The following is a 23685-nucleotide window of genomic DNA, read 5'->3' as shown; positions in this document are numbered from 1 at the left end:
ATGTTATAAGGTTCCCCAGAGAGAGCCTTGGGATATATATGTAAAAAAAAAAAAAAAGGGTATCTTCCTGAAATTTTGTTCCACAAACTTTGAGGGTGTTTTGGGAGCACCAGACAATAACACCTTCTAGTTGTGTCAAGTATTCTATAGCACCTTGAGAGCTAGACATCCTACATTCTAAAGTCCATCCCAGCTGGCACTACATTTTTAGTTCCTTTCCTTTGATTCGTGTAGTTTTGAAAAGGAAAAAAAAAACCTCACTAGAGCACGTGGCCCAGGCTAACAATGGTAGAAGATAGGTCCAGCTTAAATGTGACTATTCAGTCTAGGAAGACATTTCTAGAGAGAGTGGAAGTCAGGTCTCCATCAAATTCTTTAGGGGAGAATTAACAACTTCAAACAAGACAATCACCTGGCATTTTGTAAATATTAACTTAAAAAGTCAAGAACAGTCTGAGGACTAGGAACAGAATTTCTAGAAAACTAAGCCCTCTGAGAATTCCAGAAGCACTGAATCTTAGAATTGCAATGGATTCCAGAAGCCATCTAGTCTAACTTATACCTAAATGAGAATTCTCCATACACTGGCCAATGACAAATAAGAGAGGATTTACCCAGAAGGGTTTTCCAGGCCAAAGATGACCCATGTCAAATCACATTTAGCCTACCCTACATGAAGATGCTCAAGTCTTTTTCACATGTGTAGGATACACTCTGGGCTAACTTTCTTAACCCACACTCAGCAGAACAAATTGAGTCCTTGGAGGACAACAATTATCATTTCCTTCAAGTTCATGGAGAAGACCTGAGGTGTTTGGGGATGATTCCCTAATACTTATAAACTTATACTTATAAACTTCTACAAATATGCTTCCTCTATTGATTTTGAGTTGATATTTATTAGATAGACTTAATTGGTTTCTGGAAAGAGTTGTTTACCGAGGTTGAGTAGTATGAACAGTTGGTATGAAATAATCCACTCTATCAAGAGATAAGAGTGCTGGACCTGGACTCAGGAAAACTTGAGCTTAAATTTGGCCTCAGAGACACTTCTTAGCTGTGTGATCCTGGGCAAATTGCTTAATCTCTGATTGCCTGACAAAAGCATCCCTTGCATACACCAGAGAAGGAAAGGGCAAATAATTCCAGTATTCTTATCAAGAAAACCCCATGGATAGTTAGGATTCATGAAGTCACAAAGAGATGAACACAACTGAACAAAAACAAATGTGCTTCCTATATAAATTTTGAGTTTATATCTATTAGAAAGAATTGGTTTCTAGAAATCAGTGTTTACAAAGGTTGTACAGTGGGAACAGATGGTATAAAATAACCCATTCCTCAAAAGAAATAAAGGGCACTGATATACTCTCCCACAAGTACAGAAATCATCCAGGGATGAGTAAGATCAAATTGAGAGAGAACTTGTTGCAAAGGGATAACACAATGTGTCTAAGACCTTTTCTTAGAGATCCTTTTTCCCCCTTCATGGAAACCCCCATGAAATTTCTCCTAGCCATGATGTGCATGAAGATTCCCAATTCTATAATTATTAGGAAGTTTTTCTTTCCACCAAATTTAAATTTTTTTTTGCAACTTCCAAGCAGTATCTCTAGTTTTGTTCTCTGAGGTCAAGCAAAACACATCTAAACTCTTTCATGACAGCCCTTCAAATACTTGAAAGCATTTGTCTCTTCTTATCATGATATCACACATCAGATCATGGGAAATTATTTTATTCTACCCATTAGTTGCTATTAGTTTATGGAGTCTTTCTATTCCCTACCCTTCCCTCCCATGACCTATCCCCTGAATGAAAAGTTCAGCCTACAGTGACATTCAGAGGTCTGTAGAATCAGGGACTACAGAAATTATTTAAAGTTTGTTTTATTTAAAGTAAGAAAATGCCTTACAATAGTCCACTATTCTATATCTTGAAGCAAGGGCATAACTGGGATTTTCCTAGGCTTCCCTTTGGGGTATCTGAGACTTAACTCTGGCATAAGATTATCCCTGGTGTTTGAATTACACACGGTTGAAATGAATTGGGCTACAATGAGCTCAGCTCTTCCATTATGATGAAAAGAAAAAAATTATCTTTCTTAAATGATGAAAGTCACCTAAAAATTCCCCAAAGATGATATCATTTCACTCACAAATAAACATCAAGAAGTGAATAGGAAATATTTGATCCCCATTTTATGGCTCAGGGACCAAGAGGGAAAGTGATTGGACTATTTCTAGTTAATGGCAAGAATGGAAACTGAAACTGATTTGGAGCACAGGGCTAATTCTACTCCTTTGTTTTTCCTCCAATCTTGGTCCTAGGGGTGAGCTCTAATCTTTCAGGCAGACTCTGGAGTGGATCAGAATTTCTTGCTCTATGGACTGGATTAGTCTGTGATGTGAGTCATGCTGGGTTTGGGGGAATCTTCTTGGTTTTCTGAGCAATAGTAGGCTGCTTCTTTTTTCCTTACTTCCCACCTCCTCTTTTCCTCTCTCCCTTCCCCAACATTTCCACCTTCAAACACTGAACATCACTAAGAAGACAGGTTTGGCTGACTGAATTTGTTGGAAGGGAGGACAAAGAAGAGAAGAAACTCTGGGTCCCAGATAAAAAAATGGAGTTTCAGGCAATTGGACTCATACCTCTGGGAGGTACAAGAAGACTCTCCTGGGCTGAGATAGCTGGTTTGTGGTCCTGTATAGGAACAGGAAGAATTGTAATTTATAATGTCTAAGAGGCTCAATCCCCCCAAACTCATCATTAGAAAAACATCAAATAATTGTATTTCCAATTCTTGAGCAGCTAAACTCCCTATGGGACAGCAAAGTATGACAGAAATTTTCCTAACACTGGGAGATGTCCAAAATTGTATAGAAAGTTACAAAGCTGTGGAAATTTTGAGCAGGAAGCCAGAGAGTCAGAGGGTTTTCAGTCCAATCTGAATAATCTACAATGTTCCCATCAAGGAATCTATTATCTCCCATGGCATTCTACTCTACTGTTGAAGTGTTTTAATTGCAAGGAATTATTTTGTTTCTAATGAGCCAAAATCTGCCTCTTTGTGGAATTTCCTCATTGTTCCTTTTTCTGTCTTCTGGGGCCTTAGAAGAACAAGCCTACTCACTCTTCCACTTGAGAACATTTCAAATCTATGAAGACATTTGTCATGTCCAACTAAAGCCTTCTCTTCTTCAGGATTAACATCTCCATTTTCTTTAATTGATCCTTGCATATATTGTCTTCGTCACTTTGTCTTCCCCACTTTGTACTTATAACATGAATTTTTATTCTGAGACCAGAATTTTATTTCTTTTAAATTTTATATGATTTGATTTGTCTCAGTATTATAGCTAGGGCATTCTTTTAAAAAATACTTAAATATCTCATTGAAAGTTCATCATTAAACATAAGCTCAAGTGACCAGATATTGTTGGTGATTCTATTAATTTAAATTTATAAAGTATCAATAATTTTTTAGTTATTCCAAGTCCTAATTAAAAGGAATACGGTGTAGCAGATAGAGTTTTGGGTTTTGATTTTAGGAAAACTTGAGTTTCAATTCTGCCTTTTATATCTACCAGCTTTCTTGGGCAAGTTCCTTAATTTATCCAAGCCTCAGTTTCTAAATCTATAAAATGATAATAATAAGCCCTCCATTGTACATTTTTGGCAAGGATCAATTGAAATAAAGTATAAAAAGGGAACTAACCCCATAAATATTTATATGCATATTTTGTTCTTATTGTTTCATATTATTATTACAAATATTATGATATAGCCTAGAAACACCCCCCCCAAAGTTACCAAAATAATAGGTACTTCTTCAAATCTTTGGAACTGAATTCAAATATCACCTTTTCTTCTTTGACTTGCTAAGTCTTAGTTTATTTCTAGGGAAAATTAAAAATGAATTTTAGATAAAATTCTTGCATGGAATTCTCCAAATGTGAGCCAAATGCGTCCCCAGGTCTCATATAAATTCAAATAAACTCAAATTCAGTCTGGAGCAACCTTTATTTCACCCCACAGAAAATATAAGAGATGTAAGAACTTAACAGGCACTTATAAAAATATACTGAAAACATATGATATATTCAAACTGCTCTGCCTTGGAGCTCATGACCAGACATGAAAAATACTTCAAAACCTTCATAGTAGACACAAGCTCTGCTTGGAATGAAACTAGAATTCAGGATACTACTGGGGAGCAAACCTCTAACATTCATTCTATTGGCTTGTTTTTTCCAAGAGTCCTACATCGTCTCCTTGTATTTGAATACCTTCAGGAACAGAAATATATTTTGGGGTTAACAATCAAGCAATAAAATTTCCATTGGTCCTATATAGTCTGAATAGCTCACTGTAATGAAGAATGGTGGTGGGAGGATCCACAGCTTTTAATTCCCCTCTCCTGTAGTACAGAGAGAAGGGGTCATGATAGTTTTTCCAAGCTTTGGCTGAGTTCTGAAATCAGTTAGGGGTTTGGAATCTTGAGGGAGAGAAGTCAGTTGGTTTGGGAATCTCGTGGAGAGAGGTTCAGACCAACTGAGCTGCTTCCTTGCCTATCTGAAGAATTGAAATTTAGCCTAGCTTTGGAATATATTTATTTAAGAATTGTTAGTTACATAAACCCTTTGTATCTTCATTCCCTGTATTATTCCTACCTTCCTTCCCTTACCTTAAATGTCTGTGGAGTTAATAAGGAGAGTAAATTAGAGAGTTCAAATCTGTGAGGGGTTTAACTATAATTTGGCAGTATTTTATCTAAAGAAATTGGTTAGTCATCATTTTATTCTCTTTAGACATCAAGAGCACCTTGAGAGCTGAGTTAAGGCAGGACCTTGCTCAGACTCCATCTCTGCCTCCCTTCCCCCACCTGAGGTTCCTATAAACAACTGTTAGGGCTTCCTCAATCCACTTTCCTGACAAATCATCCTTAAAGATAATAAACCCTTTTGTGTTTCAACAGCTGTTAGTTAATTTGTCAGTTAGTTATTAAGAGAGGGAAGAAGAGGGAAAGAACCAACATACTCTGGGCTTGAAGGGAAGCCGGGTATCCATCTTGGAGGAAGGTGTAGCTTCAAAACAAGTCCCTTCCTGTGAAATTAACTAAAGCCAGTAGTTAATTTCAGTTCAGTCTATTTCCCTCAGTTTGTGTTTAAGTCTAAGTCCTAGTCTATAAGCCCTGCTGTCTTTGCCTGCTTAGATTAATTCTCCCTCTCCCTGAAGATCTTTGTTCTCTTCAGCCCATATTATTTCCTGAATCTCCTTATTCCAGCCTACCTGTAACCTAGACTACCTACCTAGCAAGTCCCTGACAACCTCCTTTAAAAATCCCCTTTTACCACACACCTTTCCTCAAATTATCCCCATTACATCCCTCATGTGACTTTAATCATTTAGGTCATTTGGGCTATCTTCTATTTCCAAAACTAGATGTCATTCAAGAAGTATGTTGGGGCAGCTGGGTAGCTCAGTGGAGTGAGAGTCAGGCCTAGAGACAGGAGGTCCTAGGTTCAAACCCAGCCTCAGCCACTTCCCAGCTGTGTGACCCTGGGCAAGTCACTTGACCCCCATTGCCCACCCTTACCAATCTTCCACCTATGAGACAATACACCGAAGTACAAGGGTTTAAAAAAAAAAGTATGTTGGTAATCCTCCTCCCCCCACCCCTTCAACTTGGGAATTCTCAAACTCAGGTTTATCCTTAAGCTAATTCTAGCCTAGGAAATCTGTCCTCTGGCTAGAAAGTGAGATTCTGGGATCACACTGCCTACTCTCTTTTCTAACTAGAAGTTAGAATTCATAGGGATTTTCCAAGGATTATACTCTCTGGCTAAGCTGGCAAGCATAAATCTACTCATACAACATTCTTCTTTAGGAACTCTATCAATTCCCTGGTTGTTACCATATCTTGGGCTAGGTCAGGCTCATCACAAGAACTCTAGTTTTTGATCTGTGCTCAGAAATCTTTGGGTAAGCATTTCATTTTTAGGGTGCCAAGACCAATATTTCCAGTTGCCAAGGATATAAGGACAAGGCTGTGTTCAATCCCTAATTTTATTCTTCCTAGAACTAGACCTGTTCTAATGTTTTTGGCCCAATCTCTGAATAAAGGAAAGACAAAACAGGGAAAAAAGAAAAAAAGGAAAAGAGCCAACAATATCCTGTTAACTCCCCTTTAAAGGTCAGTGCAGAGGGGGTAGATTCTATGACAATAGTTTGTCACCTTGAATCTCAGCAAGCCAACCATCTTGGGGGTAACTTCAGTTAAAAACTAACCAGGAATTCCTGAATCATCTTAATTAGCTGCTAGTAGGCACACACTTTTGATAGAAAGGTGCAAAGATTGGTAACGTATAATCCTAGCAATTTTACTGCAGACCTCATCAAATCAGAGGAATGTGGTGGAATCCCTTAATGTGTCCTCCATCTTATGGTTCTACTTCTTTCCATTTTCCCAAAATCATAAAAGTCTTTCAACAATTTTTCATATTTGTAAATTTTTCTTTCATTTTTCTATTTCATTTAATGTGTGGCTGGAAAGAACTTTGACTTATTTTATATTTTTAAGAATTATTTTTAATGCCTTCTGCTTCTATGTCACATTCATGTCCATTTATATCCCTACCCTCTTCCCTACACACACTTAAGCATCTAGTTAAACCTATTAATAAACCTTACATAGAAAAGAGCAAAGCAATAATTTCAGCAAACAATAAACATATCAATTGTGTCAGAAAGCATATTTAATATCCCACACTATCCCCCCCCCCACTGCACCTCCACAAAAAAAGGGAAGAAGTTCCATTTTCTCAATTCTTCCCTTAGGCCAAGTCCAGAATTAAATTTCATTCTGTTTTTCTTTCCATTTACATTTTTTGTATTCATTGTGCATTCAGTAGTGTATTTCTGCTTCTATTTATGTCACTGTGCATTATTTCATATAAGCTGTTAATGATTCTCTGAATTCTTCATATTCATCATTTATTATACTGCAGCAATATTCCATTACATTCTTATATCACATTTTGTTTAGCTATTTATTCCCTACTCAAAAAGAACCTTTTTTGTTTCCAGTTCTTTGTTAATATGAAAAGTGCTCTATGAATATTTTGGACTATCATTTCATTTTCTTGGAATAAATTCCTATAAGTAAGTTCTCTTATTTAAAGGGCAGGGACATTTTAGTCACTTTTATCTTTATTTCATATTACTTACCAATTGGTTGGACCCACCCATAGCTCCATCAACAGGATATTAACAAACTAGTCTTCTCAAAATGCCCATTGACTATTTAGATCTAGTTCTTGAGTGTGAGGAAAAACCTCAGAAATTATTTTGGTTTGTTTCTTTTCTATTAGAAGTAATTTGTAGGAGTTTTTCCTATATCTACTAATAATTTGCAATTCTTCTTTTGAGAACGGCTTATTTTCATATATTTGAATGAATTTCATATATGTGTGTATGTATATCTCTATATATCAAAACTCTATGAAAGGTATTTACTATAAGGATTTTTCTCCAAATAAATTTTCTTTCTTATTCCAATTGCACTGAATTTGTTCATGTCTTTCCAATTTCAAAATAATTAAATTTTTTTCTTTTATCTTCTTTTGGTTTCTCCCTATCCTTTAATTGACTCAGAATTCTCTCTATAGTCATCATTTGGAATGCTATATTGTCTTCTAATTTCTGCTCCTATTGTCTTCTACTTTTTAAGATAATAATGATCTTTTATAATCAGGCTGAATATATATAGTTTAATTTTAATATTGAATATAGTGGGAAAAGGGTCCAGTCCTAATTTCTGTCAAACTACTTTCAAGCTTTTTCTTTAAAAGTTCTTAGGAAATGAAATGCTTCCTCAAATCCACCATGTTCTAGTATTTATTAATTTGACTATTTTAATTTTTGTTAAACACCTATTTGACTATTGTTTAATTTAATTTTTATTCTTACTTATCTAGTTTATATCATTATTCAACTTTTATGTTTTTATATAAAAAGTGAGAAATAAGTTTGATAATTATTGCTTATTAATATATTAATGAGTTTGAAAATTCTGTTCTCTCTTCATTTCTACTTTTCCCATTATTTGAAGATTACAGTCCTTTTGCTCATCCAAAACATTTTTTTTCCTCCAGTAATGCCTTATTTTTTTTCCCAATTTCAGATAAAAATTATTTTTTGGCACTTGTTTTCTAACATTTTGAGTTCCATATTCTCTCCCTCCCTCCCACCTCTTCTTTCCTGAGACAGTAAGGAAATGTGTTATTATATAAAACCTATTTCTATATTCATCATATTGTAGAAGATATTACATATAATGTATGTGTGTACTTACATATATACACATTTATTTATATATGTGTGTATGCATGCATGTATGAATGTATCTATCTATACCATGAAGAAAATTAAGTGAAAATTGTATGCTTTGATCTGTTTTCAGACTATATCAGTTCTTTTTCCAGAGGTAGATAGCATTTTTTCATCATGACTCCTTTAGAACTTTCTTGGATAATTGTCTAAGAATAGCTGTCACTCACCATAGTACATCATACAGTATTGTTGTTTTTGTTTTTGCTGCTACTATTTAAAAAATACCCTTACCTTCCGTCTTAGAATCAGTACCATGTATTGATCCCAAGGCAGAAGAGTGGTAAGAGCTAGGCAATGGGGGTCAAGTGACTTGCCCAGGGTCACCCAGCTAGGAAGTGTCTGAGGTCAGGTTTGAACTGAGGACCTCCCGCCTCTAGTCCTGGCTCTCAATATACTGCCATCCAGCTGCCCCTGTTGCTGCTACTGTTTACAATGTTCTCTTCCTCTGCTCATTTCACTTTGCTTTATTTCATGAAAGTCTTTCTATATTTCCCCATATTAATTTTATTATTACATTACATTTAACATATAACTGGAGAAGATTTTGATTTATTTTATATATTTAAGAATTATTTTTATTCTTTCTATCACAATATCATGTTTATTTCCAAATATATTCCTACCCCCTTCCCCACACATACCCATGTATCTTATAATAAAAAGAGGAAAAATACTAATTCCTGCAAACCCACAAACATGTCAAATGTGTCAGAAATGATATGGATATATCACACTGTTGGTCCCCTCTTTCTCCACCTCTAGAAAGAAAGGAGGGAGGTGCATTTTCTCAATTCTACCCTGAGGCCAAGCTTAGAGTTTAGTTTCCTTTAATTTTTCATTCCATTTTCTTTCCATTTCCACTCATTGTGCATACAGTATTGTTTTCCTGCTTCTACTTGTGTCACAATGCCTTAGTTCACATAAGCTATTGATGAGTCCCTGAATTCTTAATATTTATTATTTCTTATAATGCAGTAACTTTTTTGTACCACATTTTATTTATCTATTCTCCTCTCAAGGAGAACCTATTTTGTATCCATTCTTTGTTTATATAAAAAGGGCTTCTATGAATATATTGGGTAGTCAAGGATATTATTTCTGTCTCTGATTTTCTTGGAGTGTATTTCTACAAGCCAGTTCTCTTATTCAAAGAAAATTTTATTCAAATGACCATTTTAGTCGCTTTCATCTTAATTCCTAATTGACTTCCCAATTAGTTAGACACATTCACCACTCCACCAACAAGATATTATCGTCTGTCTTCCTAGCCCTCAGTGACGATTGTTATCTTCACCAGTTTCTTGGGAATGAGATGAAACCACAGACCTAATTTGATTTGTGCTTTTCTATTGGTTTTCCATAAGAGTTTTTTCCTGTGTCCACTAATAGTTTGCAATTCTTCTGAGAACTGCTTGTTTTTTATACATTTGAATGAATTTCCAGTTTACATACTGGATATAAAAAATGTTATTGTTCTTTTTCTTACCTTGATCCCTGTTGAGTTGTTTGAATTTGATTTTTTCTGTTTTTTTTTTTTACTTTTTAATATTTTTCAATTACATATAGAAACAATTTTGACAATTGTTTTTTCTTTTGACATTTTATGATCAGATTCTTTCCCTCTTCACCCTCAGACACTGAATAGTCTAGCATAGGTTATACCAGTACTTAAATGGAATACATATTTCCATATTACTCAAGTTGTGACATAAGACACATATCACACATAAAATTCATGAAGGAAATTGTAGAAATGGAATAGGAAATATATTGATTAAGTATTGATAAGATAAGAATTTTAGAAAAGTGTCTCTGAGGCTGCAGGCAAAACCGTGTTCTGGGCAAGAGCTGAGAATATGGAAGGGGAGAAGTAGATAAAGTTCTGACCGTTGGTCACTATGTTCTGAGTCTCTCTCTGACTTCTGGTGAAGACAGACTCATCTCAGACCTTACTCTCTGGTGGTTATAGGAGGGAGAGAGAGAAATCAAGCCTATCTTAAAAGGTTTCTGCTATCCTGACTGTGAGAATTCACTGTGAAGAGAAAGCTGTCAAATCTGCTGTATTGGAGAACCATTTTAGGAGGAGAAGTTTCAAAGGCCAGTTTTGTCTGAACTCTGGGAGACATCTCAGACCTGTACTCTGGTCAGTTAACCTCTGCCATGTTGGGCCAACAGGACTATATTTACTTGGAGACACTGTTAACTATATTAAGTTATTTTAATAAGGATTCTAAATTAGGTTTTAGTCAGATAGAGTATTTTGGGTCTTTTAGTAAGTGTTAAGCAGTTCAGAGTAGCTTGAAGAAACTAAAGGGTTTGCCACTGGTGGATATATCGTTTCCCTTTAGTGTTAAGGCTTTCCTTGTTACTAATGCTTATAGTCATATCTGTTAAATATAAATAAATAGATTTTTTATAAATATATAGTCCCCAAGCAAATTACATACTGATTTGGTGAAGGGAAGTCATTTCTGGCTTTCCTTTCAGAGAGGAGAGCTGAAAGATACCTTTGTGAATATCAAAAAAAGTATTTTACCATAGCATCCTCCTCAACAACATCAAGAATAATCTCAATTCTTCAAAATAAAGTGGAATATGGTATACTTTGATCTGTAATTAGACTTCAAAAGTTCCTTCTTTAGCTATGGATAATATTTTTTGTCATGGATTCCTTGTGGATATCGTGGAAACTTGCTTCGCTGATAATAATTTAATCCTTAACAGGATATTATAATATATTTCTGTTATTGTATATACTGTTCTAATTCTGTTTATTTTACTTTGCATCAGTATATAAGTCTAGATTTTTCTGAACTCATCATACTTTTGTTATTGTTATTTTTTATGGTGCAATAGTATTTTGTTATAACCATATATCCCAACTTATTCAGCTGTTTCCCTATTAATGGACATCCCCTTAGTTTCCAATTCTTTACCACTACAAAAAGAGCTGCTAAAAATATTTTTGTAGAGGCAGGTCCTTTTCCTTTATCTCTTATCTCTTTGTGATATGGACTCAGAAGTGGTATAGTTTTATGTTCCTTTGGGTATGGCTCCATATTGCTCTCCAGGATGTATTGGCTCACAGTTCCACCAACAGTGTGTTAGTGTCCCAATTTTTCCACATACCCTCCAACATTTATAATTTTCCTTTTTGGTCATACTAACCAATCTGATAGAAATGAAGTGGTATCTCAGAGTTATTTTAATTTATATTTCTCTAATCAATAGTAATTCAGAGCATTTTTTATTTGACTATATAGATAGTTTTAATTTCTTCCTCTGAGAACTGCATATTCATATCCTTTGACTATCAGTTAGGATATCTCAATTTTTGAAATAATTTATCTAGAATAAATATCAATTGTTATTTTAAGGTTTGATAGCATTCTTCTAGTAATCTGTTTAGAACAGAGTTTTTAATTTTTTTTCTTGTTTCTTGTTCAATTTCATTTCCTAAAATTGGAATATTTAATCTCCAAGATTGTGTTCATTTGGATTAGCCACCCTGACTATACACCTTTGGGCAAGTCATTTAAAGCCTCTGAGGTTCAGGTTTTCATCTGTAAAAGGAGGCTGATAACATAAAATGAGATTATGCCTGTAAAGAATTTTGAAAACTTTAAAGAATTTCATAAATATTATCTATACTATCTCTATGATTAATACTATGCTTATTCTTTAAATTCTCAGTTTTGCCAGTATAGACTTGTGTATATGATGTTCTGATAATTTTTCTTTCCTCCTCATTATGTTGTGATTTAAAATGGTAATTTTTATTTTGCAATTTTCATTTTCCTCTTCCTTTTATTTAATAATTTAAGAAAATATTTATTTATTTGTCATTTCAAAGTTTTGCCTTTTAATTTTATCATTTCTCTAGCCTACTTTGGCTATCTCTTTTCCCTTCAACCTCAGTCACCTTTCTCTTATAAAGCTTTGCTTATTAGTTCCTTTTCCTCCTTGTTTTCAATTCCAGTTTATTAGTTCTTTTCTTTTTTTATTTCTAAGCTAGATGGATAAGTAAAACTCTTCTTCCTTCTCTTCAATTTGTTTTGATAATTTAGTTTTCAAATTTTTTTCTACACCTTTCTCTAAAAAGAATCTTCCCTTGTTATTTTTGGAAATATAAAGAAAAAAAAAAGGTAAATATGTGAAGAGAAGAAAAGAGAAAAAGAATAATATATACCACAATTATATTTTAAAAAAAACCAGAAAATCAAGAAAAAAGTATCCAGTATTGAATTAATTTTAGTTAATGAGATTGGCCTATAGTTTTTCTTCTGTGTTTATCTTTTCCTAATTTAGGTATTAGGACTACATTTGTTTCATGAAAAGATTCTGATAGGATATAATGTGTCTCTAGTTTTGAGAATAATTTGTCAGATAAGGGTACTAACCATTCCTAAAAAGTTTGATAGACCAGGTGTTGTTGTGGGTGGGGTTTGTAGTTCCTTTACAGCTAATTCAATTTTTGTTTTTGTGATTGGGTTGTTTAGTTTGGATATTTTATATTTTTGAAGGGCTGTAAAAATTTCTTACGTGTTCTCAGTTTTGTGAAGTATATAGCTGGACATTACTAATTATCTTTATTTCTTCTGGTTTTGTTGTGATTTCACCTTGCATATTTGCTATTTACTGGCTTGGTTTCTGCCATCTTCTTTTTAATCAAAATAGGTAAAGGTTTGTCCATTTTATTAGTCTTTAAGAGGATTTAGATTTTAGTTTTATTATATGGGCAGCTAGGTGGCAGAGTGGAGAGAGCACTGGTCCTGGAATCAAGAAGACCTAAGTTCGAATCATACCTTTTCAGATCCCAGTAACAGATTCACCCTACCAATTCTCAGTGAAACCTATGTGGTCAAATTTGCCTCCTATCTTCAATGCATCTTGTTTATTGGTCACACTTGTGCATTTCTAAACTGAGAGTTGAGGAAATTAATATTACTGTTTCTTAAGATTATAAACTCATGAGTGTTTCAGTTCCTATTCTTATTTTGTAGAACTTTTTATAGTATCATTTATAAAACTTTTACCTTATCTATGTGGATAAACATGTAACATAAAGGTGTAAACTTGACCTTCTTTTATTTTCCTGTATAGTCTCTGAGGATCATATTAGTAACTGTAAGTGGCAATTTAAGGGGAGGTAACTTTTGACTCAGTATAATGAAGGCTTTTCTCACAATCAAAACCATTAAACAATGGAATGGCCACTCTGTTAGGTAGGAAGGTACCTGTAACTGAAAGAGTTTAAGTGGAAGATCAATGCTCACTTTTTATGGACATTGTACACCTAGATAGAGTAATTTCATGGTTTAAGAAACTGGAAGACCTCCATGGTCTTTTCTGTGATTTGGTGATTCACAGGAGAAAGAGAAGACCAAGGATAAGTCAATTCATAACAAACCTTCATTGAGTGCCTAAAATATGCCAGATCCAGGCACTCTTTGTTACTCTGGATATAAAAACAAATGTGAAACAGCCTCTACCCTCTAAATGTTCCATGAGGACAGGGAAGATCCCAGAGGTACACAGATAAACAAATCTAAAATATATGAAGTAAACTTGGTGGAAGTAGGATGGGGTAACAGTAATAACTGGGAAAATGAACAATTTTTATTGGAGTTAGCCCTTGAAATCAACCATGAATGAAGGTAGAGAATGCAAGATACAAATGTAAGTAAGGCCATATTCAATGTTTCATTGTTAAATGGAGTTGACCATAGTTTCTGAAGGCTGTGTCATCAGATCTCCAGTTTTTCCAGGTCCAATTAAACTAGAAAGACTTTTCCTGCTATCAGGCAAAGCACAAAGTTTAACTGTGAGATGGCCACAATATGATAAGGTGGTGTTTTTTTTTTTACAAATGCAACTCATAATTGTTATTTGTTAAGACTTGGAGGAGTTGGGACTTAAACTCACAATGGTGAAATCTCATGTTAATTTTCTCTGATTTCTTTTTTCTTTATTGCAGCTATGTAGCATTTTGCAGCTTATAAAGAAAGCATTTTCATATACATCATCTCATTTGATGAACAGAAAAAAATCCTGTTGGATAGTTAGGAGTGGGCTTTCAATTTTCATTTCAGAAATGAAGAAATTGAGGGATAAAGATATTAATGGTCACTTGACTAAAGGCACACAGATTATAGGTAGTAGGTAGGGAACTAAAATCCTGTCCTTGTCGCTCTATTTACAACAATTTTGTGTTTAAAAAGCCCTGAAGAAGCAGGAGGTGTCAAACCAGACATTATTGTGGTGGAATAGCAAAGCACAGAGGCCATGAAGAATAAGATTACAGTCATGTATAGTCAACAAGAGCAGAGGGTACAGAAACAGAGGAATCTTGAGAGTCATCAAACAACATTTATTAAATATCTACTATGTGCCAGACACTGGGTTAAACAGTGGGGATAGAAAAAGAGACAGACAGTCCCTAACCTCAAGGCACTTAAAATCTAATAGGAGAGACAATATATATAGAAATAAACTATTTATAGGATTAATAGAAAATCATTAACAGAGAGAAGGCACTAGGATTAAGAGAGGGAGGGAAATTTTTCCAGGAAAAGGTGGGATTTTTAAAAACTTGGCACTTCAAAGAAACAAAAGAAGACAGTAAGCAGAACTGTTGATAGAGTGTATTTTAGGCAAAGAAGATAGATGGAGAAAACACTGAGAGCCAAGAAATGGAATATCTTGTTCATGGAACACCAAAGAGGATAATACCACTGGAGCCAAGACTAGATAGTAGGGAATAAGGTATTAGAAAACTAGAAAGGCAGAAAGAGGCTAGATGATAAAAAGAAGTAAATGTTGAACACAATGTTTTGTATTTGATCCTGGAGGCAATAGGAGCTGCTAGAAATCAGGGGGAATGATAGGGTCAGACTTGTACTTTAGGAAAACCACTATAGTGACTAAATGGAGGATGGATTTGAGTGGGGAGAGAATTAAGGAATCCAAGATTTCTGCCTCCCAATATGTTCCCCCAAAATATCAATGTCTGATTCCAAGGACCAACACCCTACCCCATTATTGAAAGGAGGCTTTTCTACTAATGATCTTCCTAAGGGCATCTTTTATGTCCTTATTCCTCAGGGTATAGATGAAGGGGTTCAACATGGGGGTGACCACAGCATACATTGCTGAGGCAACTGTGCTCTTCCAGGAAGAGTGGATAACTGAAGAGCTGAAATAGACTCCCAGACCTGTGCCATAGAATAAGGAAACCACAGAAAGGTGAGATCCACAAGTAGAAAAGGCTTTATACTTACCCCCAGCAGATGGGACTTTCAAAATGGAAGAACAGATCTGACTATAAGAGAAAAATATCCCTGTGATGGAGAGAACACCAAGCAATCCAGCAACAATATATGCCAAGACATTATTGACAAGGTTGTCAGAACAGGACAATTTCAGAATTTGGGGAAGATCACAAAAGAAATGTTGAATTGCATGGTCTGTACAAAAGGAGAGCTGTGTTACCATCAGACTGTGAAGCAGGGAATTTAGGAGGCTTAATATCCAGGACAGCAAAACTAACAGGACACAGAGCCTAGGGCTCATGATGACCGTATAGCGTAGAGGGTGACAGATGGCCACAAAACGGTCATAAGCCATTGCTATGAGGAGGAAATTGTCCAATCCAGCAAAGACCAAAAAGAAGTACATTTGGGCAAGACAATCAGCATAGGGGATGACCTTGCTTTGTGTTAAGATATTCATCAGCATCTTGGGGACTGTGGTAGATACCACACAGAGATCCACAAAGGACAAGTTGGAAAGAAAGAAATACATGGGGGTGTGGAGGTGAGAGTCAGAGCCAATAGCCAACATTATGAGCAGGTTTCCAAACACAGTGACCAAGTACATGACCAAGAATAGCAAAAAGATGGCCCCTTGATGCTCTGGCTTCTCAGAAAATCCCAAAAGAATAAATTCAGTGAATTGTGTTTCATTTTCTGGTACCATGGTGCTGATGTTTCTGTTGGGAAAGAAAAGTGAGAAGAATATGATTTTAAAAATAGTTATCCTTTTATATGAAATGGAAAGAATACCAGTCTCTGGCTTAGAATTTCCAGGTTCATTTCTTATCTCCGCCACTTTTGTGGTCACCTTTGTGATCTTGGACAAGTCAAGATTTCTTAATTTAACCTCAATGCAAGATAAAGGACTTGGTTCTAATGATCTCTAAGATTCTGTCTAATTTAGACATTCTTTGAAACATCATTAAACCTATTATGGTGTAAGTAGTTCATTTTTTATTAAAATAATTACATTACATAGAAATGGAAGGAACCTCCTAGGACACATAATACAAAACCAAAGCACACAAAAAAATCCATTTTAAAAATACATGACAAGTGGGCATCTAGTCCTTTACTGAAAACTTTCATGGAAATGAAACCTTTTCTGAAATGCCTATTTGACTCTGGGGTTTCTCTCATTTTCCTTCATATGGAGTCAAAACATACCTGTTTTCCAGGTCTATCCAAAGTTCTCACTTTGGCCTCTGAAACTTTGGAGAATAAATTTCATTTCTCTCCCACATGACATCCTTTTTGTATTGCATATATTTTCTGTCCTTGAGGCTAAGAAATTCTTGCTCCTTCAATTTTCAGAGACCCTTCACCATCCTGGTTTCTCTTCCTTGCATCCTCTCCAGATTATTTTCTAAATTGTGGCACTCAGAACTAAACACAAAATTTCCAATGTGGTCTGACTATAGATCAAAGAAAATGAAATGATCACTTCCTTCTTACTGGAATCTATGACTCCTTTAATACAGGTTTAGTTTTCATTAGATTATGATTGCTGACTCATAGTTTGGTTACAGTTTTCCAGAAATTCACAGATCATTTTCAAATAAATTATGGTCTTTGGGGGGGTCACAGGGGAAAGTGGGATCAAAGGGCACCTGTTGCAAAGGAGTAACATAGATTGTTTAAGTCCTTTTCTTAGAGACCCTTTATTCTCCTTCATGGAATTCTCATGAAATTCTTCCTAGGCATTGTGTAACTTTTGCCTATGCTTCTGGTAGAATCCCAATGCTATAATTATTAGGAAGTTTTTCTTTCCATCAAGTCTAAATTTTATTTCATTTTTCTGCAACTTCCATGCATTGTTCCTTGTTCTGCTCTCTGAGGTCAAGCAAAACATATCCAATCTTTCTCATGACACTGCTTCAAATAGTTGAAGGCATTTGTCAACCCCATCTCACATATCCTAACTTACATGTTTCTTAAAACCTTTCTACATTTTTTATTTGGGAATCTCTTTCTCTCTTCCCTCACCCCAACTGTTCCCACATCCTTGGAGGCAAATAAATGCAGCAACTAACAGATAATTGGTGAGTCTTTAGGTCACAGTATTATATACACAGTATTATAATTATATATAAGTGGTGTTAAATACTACCAGACAACCTGGTACCAAACACTTCCTAAATATTACTCACAGTACAACTCACAAAATACTGGTTACTTCTGACATGCTAATTTTGTGTGTGTATTATAAGTATTCTCAACAAAAGTCTAAACATACTGAGGAATGGGAATTGGAATGGAAGTTGAAAATGGAAGAGAGATAACAGTGAGAGAGATGAATATATTACAATAATAGCATCAGAATTTCCCATCATCTCTTCTAAACCTCATCAGGAACATAGGAAAGGAAAAAGACCCAGGGGAAAAGATGTATAAGAAATGAAAAATATCAATTAAAATTACATTAGGGCAGTAGTATATTATGTGGAAATAGGAGAACTGACTGATCCTCTGAATTTAAGAAAGCCAGAGGAATGTCCCTAAACATTGCAATGATGACTCATACATCTTATAATAATGTCTCTAGAAGGCAAAACCACCTCCCTTGCTACATTAGTGGACTATACTACAAACAGAGAGTAAGGGAGTTAGTGACATTTGGGTAGGACTGGAACAAAGGTCATCGGATATAAAAGGAAATTTTATTTTCCTCATTTCTAGGGCACCTAGGAATTCCTGTTCATTGTCCATGCATCAGATTCAGTTCTATTTGCTTTTCCCAATCATGTATAAAGTCTGTGCCTGTGTCCTTATCATATATTTCTTCCTGACAATGTCCAAAGGAATTTCAGCCCCTTTTCTGAAAACTTCCCTTATCTTCTCATGTACCTTCAGATCATGGAAAATGGTTTCAGTCTACCTATCAGTTACAGTTAGGGTAGGGAATCCTTCCCTCTCCTCCTCTGCCCTCATCCTCATTCCCTGACTCTGTAACCTGCACCTTGCGTGAAAAGTTCAGCCTTCTGTGCCATTCAGAGAGGTCTTCGGAATTACAGGAGTCATCCAAGTTTTTAAGGCAAAAGGTCTTACCATACCCCTAGTACTCTGTGTCTGGTAATAGGAGCATAAGCTTTATTTTGCTAGTCTTTATGAGGGTTCCTATTAGAATATCTGAGACTTAACTTTGGTTAAAGATTTTCCCTGGTGTTTGGATTATTCTTGACTGAAAGGGATTGGCCCACAGTGAACTCCTATCTCTGTTATGACAAAAATAAAAAAAAAGTATCTGACATAAATTAAGGTCACCAAAATATTCCACAATTCTATTGATTCTCACAAAAAACAGCATGAAGTCAATATGGAATTTTTTATCCCCATTTTATGGCTTAGGACCCAAGAGGGAAAGTGATTAGACCAAGATTCTACTCCTAGTAAATGTCCATGATGGAACCTAAACCTTAATTAACATATGGGACTTATTCTCCTTTGGTTTTCCTTTGATTTTGGTCATAAGGTGAATTCTGGGCTTTCAAGTAGACCCTTCACCATCCTGGTTTCTCTTCCTTGCATCTTCAAGTAGACTCTAGAATGGGTTATATTTTTCTTGCTTTACAGACTGGATTATGATTTGAACTCTGCTGAAGTTATGGTAATCTTGGTTTTCTGAACAATGATTGGCTGCTTCTTTTTCACTTAATTCTCACTTCCCCTTTTCCTCTCTCCCTTCCCAACACTTCCAACCTCTGTTCACTTACTGAACATCACCAAAGGGACAGGTTTGGCTGACTGTATCTTCTGGAAGGGAAGGCAAAGAAGGCAGAAACTCTGGGTCCCAGAGAAAGTCAAAAGTTCCAGACAGTTGGATTGATATCTTTGAGAGGCACAAGCAGACTTCCTCCAGGTCTGAGATAACTGGTATCTGGTCCTGTAGAGTAACAGGAAGAATATTAGTAATTTCTAGTGCCTAAGAGGCTCAATCCCCTAACCTCTTCATTAGAAAAATCATGTAATTGTATTTCCAATTCCTGAACAATTAAATTCCCTGTGGGGCAGCAGACATGGCAAAACCCCCAACTTTCAAACAGTGTCACCTGTCCAATATTGCATCGGACGTTACCAAACTCTAGAGATCTTGAACAGGAAGGCACCTCAGAGACTCTTCAGTCCAATGTGAATCATATACTATGTTCCAAACAAGGAATCAACTGCCTTTCAAAGCATTCCATTCTACTATTGTAGTGTTTAAATTGCAAGGAAGTTTTTGCTTCTCGTGTGCCAAAGTTAGCTTCCTTGTAGATGCCCTCATTGTTCCTTCTTCTGTTTTTTGGAGTCAAACAGAACAAGTCTAATCTTTCTTTTACATGAGATAATTCAAATCCATGAAAACAGCTGTCATGTTCAAATCTTTTCTCCAAGACCAACATCTCCAGTTACTTTAATTGGTCCCCATATACATTGTCTTTGTCTTTCTCTACATTGCACACATAAAATTAATCTTTTGGATCCTATATCTAAGATCAAACATTTTTCCTGTTAAATTTCATCTAATTAGATTGTTTAAGAATTGTTATTTTAGAAAAATCTCTAAATATTTCAATAAAATTTAAACATTGAACATATTAACCAAACTTGCTTTGTGATGCTATTTAACTCAATTCACTTCAATTCATCAAGTATCAGTAGTTTTTTTAGTCATTTGAAGTCCTTATTGGGAGGGATATGGTGTAGCAGATAGAGTTCTGAATTTTTATTAGGCAGATTTAAATTTGAATACAGTTTTTTGCCACTACAAAGAGTACGGCTATAAATATTTTTTGTACATCTTTTTCCTTATGATCTCTTTGGGGTACAAACACAGAAGTGGTATGGCTGGATCAAAGGGCAGACAGTCTTTTAAAGCCCTTTGGGCCTGGTTCCAAATTGCCATTCACCAACAATGCATCAATGTCCCAATTTTGCCACATCCCCTCTAACATATATACATTTTGAGTTGAACTTCTCTCTCTCCCTCTTCCCTCTCCCTCAGTCAGCAAGTGATTTTATATTGGTTATACATGGATTATCATACAAAATATAGTTCTATATTGTGGAGGAAGATACACACACACACACATATATAAATAATTTCTTATGCAATAGCTATATTCCATTACTTCTATATGCCATGATTTGTTTAGCCATTCCTCAGTCAATGGACATCTACTTTGTTTCCAGTTCTTTGCTATCACAAAAAAGCTTCTGTAATTAAAAGGGATTTTCTTCTTATCAATAGTTTTCTTATTGGCATAAGCCCAGTGATAGATTCTCTGGTTCAAAGGATATGGACATTTTAGTCATGTTATTTGCATAATTCCAACTTGCTTTCCAAATTGGTTGTATCATTTCATAGCTCCACCAAGTGTTAGTACTCTCATCAGTTTGCAACTCCTTCAGAATAGAGAATTGCTATTTTTCTATCATCTTTGTCCATTTTCAAGGTGAATTGAAATTTCAGGCTTATTTTGATTGTAATTTTTCTTTTTTTTAATTAATTTTTTTATTTTTAGAAAAATTTTCCATGGTTACATAATTTATGTTTTTACTTTACCCTTCACCCCCTCAAGGTCCCCTCCCCATAGCTAACTCGCATTTCCACATGTGTAGTCAGTCAAGACTTATTTACATGTTATTGATAGTTACATTGGTGTGGTCTTTTCGGGTCTACATCCCCAATCATGTCCTCATCAACCCAAGTGTTCAAGAAGTTGTTTTTCTTCTGAGTTTCCTCTCCTATAGTTCTTCCTCTGAATGTGGGTAACGTTCTTTTCCATAAATCCCTCAGAATTGTCTTGGTCATTGCATTGCTACTAGTACAGATGTCCATTACATTTGATTTTACCACAGTGTATCAGTCTCTGTGTACAACATTCTCCTGGCTCTGCTCCTTTCACTCTGCATCAATTCCTGGAGGTCTTTCCAGTTCACATGGAATTCCTCCAGTTTATTATTCCTTTGAGCACAATAGTATTCCATCACCAGCATATTCCACAATTTGTTCTGCCATTCCCCAATAGAAGGGCATACCCTCCCTTTCCAGTTTTTTGACACCACAAGAGTGTAGCTATAAATATTTTTATACAATTCTGTTTATCTCTGATCTCTTTGGGGTACAAACCCAGCATTGGTATGGCTGGATAAAAGGGCAGGCATTCTTTTGTCACTCTTTGGGCATAATTCCAAATTGCCATCCAGAATGGTTGGGTCAGTTCACAACTCCACCAGCAATGCATTAATGTCCCAATTTGGCCACATCCCCTCCAACATTCATTACTCTCCCCTGTTATCATTTTAGCCAATCTGCTAGGTGTGAGGTTGTACCTTACAGTTATTTTGATTTGCATTTCTCTAATTCTGCTTTTTTCATTTGTTTGCCATGTTTCTATGCCCTATTACATGGTCTATCTTTGTGAATGTTCCATGTGCTGCTGAAAATAAGGTATATTCCTTTTTGTCCCTATTTATTTTTCTCCATATATCTATTAAGTCTGATTTTTCTAGGGTTTTATTCACCTCTCTTATTTCTTTCTTATTTATTTTTTGGTTTGATTTATCTAGATCTGATAGGGGAAGGTCGAGGTCCCCCACTAGTATGGTTTTGCTATCTATTTCATCCTTGAGCTCCACTAGCTTCTCTTTTAGAAATTTGGAAGCTATACCATTTGGTGCATACATATTGAGTACTGATATTTCTTCATTGTTCATACTGCCTTTTATTAGGATGTAGTTACCTTCCCTACCTCTTTTAACCTTATCTATTTTTACTTTGGCTCTGTCAGAGATCACGATAGCCACCCCTGCCTTCTTTTTCTTACTTGAAGCCCAAAAGATTTTGCTCCATCCTCTCATTTTCATTCTATGTATATCTGTCTGTCTCATGTGTGCTTCTTGTAGACAACATATGGTAGGATTTTGGTTTCTAATGTGCTCTGCTATTTGCTTCCATTTTATGGATGAGTTCATCCCATTCACATTCAGAGTTATAATTATCTACTGTGCATTCTATTATTTTTAAAAATGATGAAGGCCAATATTATAAGGGAAAATAGTATTTTAATTAATGCGATGCTGATAAAGAAATCAACCACATGCCTGTAAAATATCTATTCAAAATGCCCGCCAGTACCTATCTCCTGCCATCTTGTCTGTCTCGTACGCCAGAGAGCCCGTTCAGGTATCAAAGAGGCCCATCTCAAGCCTGCCCTCCGAATTTAAGCTGCCCTATATGTTGGTTCCTGTTGTCTCAAGTTATCACGTCAGAAACTGGAAACCCATTAGATCACAGGGAATGTAGTTCCAAGGTCTCCCACATGTCCATAGGAAGTTTGTCAAACACTACATATCTTGAGGCTCAATACTTCCAAATAGAACCCCAATACTTTTAAATAACACAATTTCCAGACATTTTGATTCTCTCTCCTAAGTCCTGTCCTTTCTTCTTTCACTGTTTCCTTCTATACTAGTGTTTTGTTTTTAATAAGTTCCTATAATTCCCTCCCTTGTTGTACTTCCCTTTCTCACCCCTCCCTTCTTATTCCCCTCTTATTGTTCTTTAAAGCCACATTGCTCTCCCCACCAAGCCCACTCCCTCCCTAGTATTGCTTCCCTCTCCACCAGTCATTTGTTACCCTTCTACTTCTCTATAGGGCATGAATCAATTCTCTGCCCCAATGGATCTGATTGTTCTTCTCTCTTTAAGTTGATTTCAATGCACTTAAGTATTGAATATTTCCTCTCTCTAACCTCTTTACCCTTACAGTGTATTGTTATTTTTCCCTGTTGGTCCCACACACTTCTTTATGGAATACAAATTTATTCCTTTTTGTTTGTTTTCCTATTTTTCTTATTATTACCTTCTTTCCACCCAATTTATACATACATATATATATATATATATATATATATATATATATATATATATATATATATATATATATATATTGACATTTCATCCTATACAGTTTGTCCCTGTTCCCTCTATGTAAA

The 23685-nt window shown here is 35.4% G+C and overlaps 2 protein-coding genes across 2 annotated transcripts in view; one reads left to right on the top strand and one right to left on the bottom strand.

Annotated features, from left to right (window-relative positions):
- Positions 1–23685, top strand: part of LOC123243268 (olfactory receptor 7D4-like) — an 83547-nt gene that overhangs the window by 41675 nt on the left and 18187 nt on the right. Inside the window, exon 2 of the mRNA XM_044671496.1 lies at positions 5191–5197. Coding sequence (XP_044527431.1) covers positions 5191–5197 — 7 coding nt within the window. The remainder of the gene's footprint in view (positions 1–5190; positions 5198–23685) is intronic.
- On the bottom strand, positions 15431–16372 carry LOC123243303 (olfactory receptor 7G3-like). Its single transcript, XM_044671535.1, has one exon. It carries the CDS (start codon positions 16367–16369, stop codon positions 15431–15433), a length of 939 nt encoding a protein of 312 aa, XP_044527470.1. The 5' UTR covers positions 16370–16372.

This window comes from Gracilinanus agilis, chromosome 1 (genome assembly GCF_016433145.1).
Source record: "Gracilinanus agilis isolate LMUSP501 chromosome 1, AgileGrace, whole genome shotgun sequence".
In the NCBI taxonomy this organism is placed as follows: domain Eukaryota; kingdom Metazoa; phylum Chordata; class Mammalia; order Didelphimorphia; family Didelphidae; genus Gracilinanus; species Gracilinanus agilis.
The sequence above is the reverse complement of the archived record's forward strand: the minus strand, read 5'-3'. Positions and strand labels throughout refer to the sequence as shown.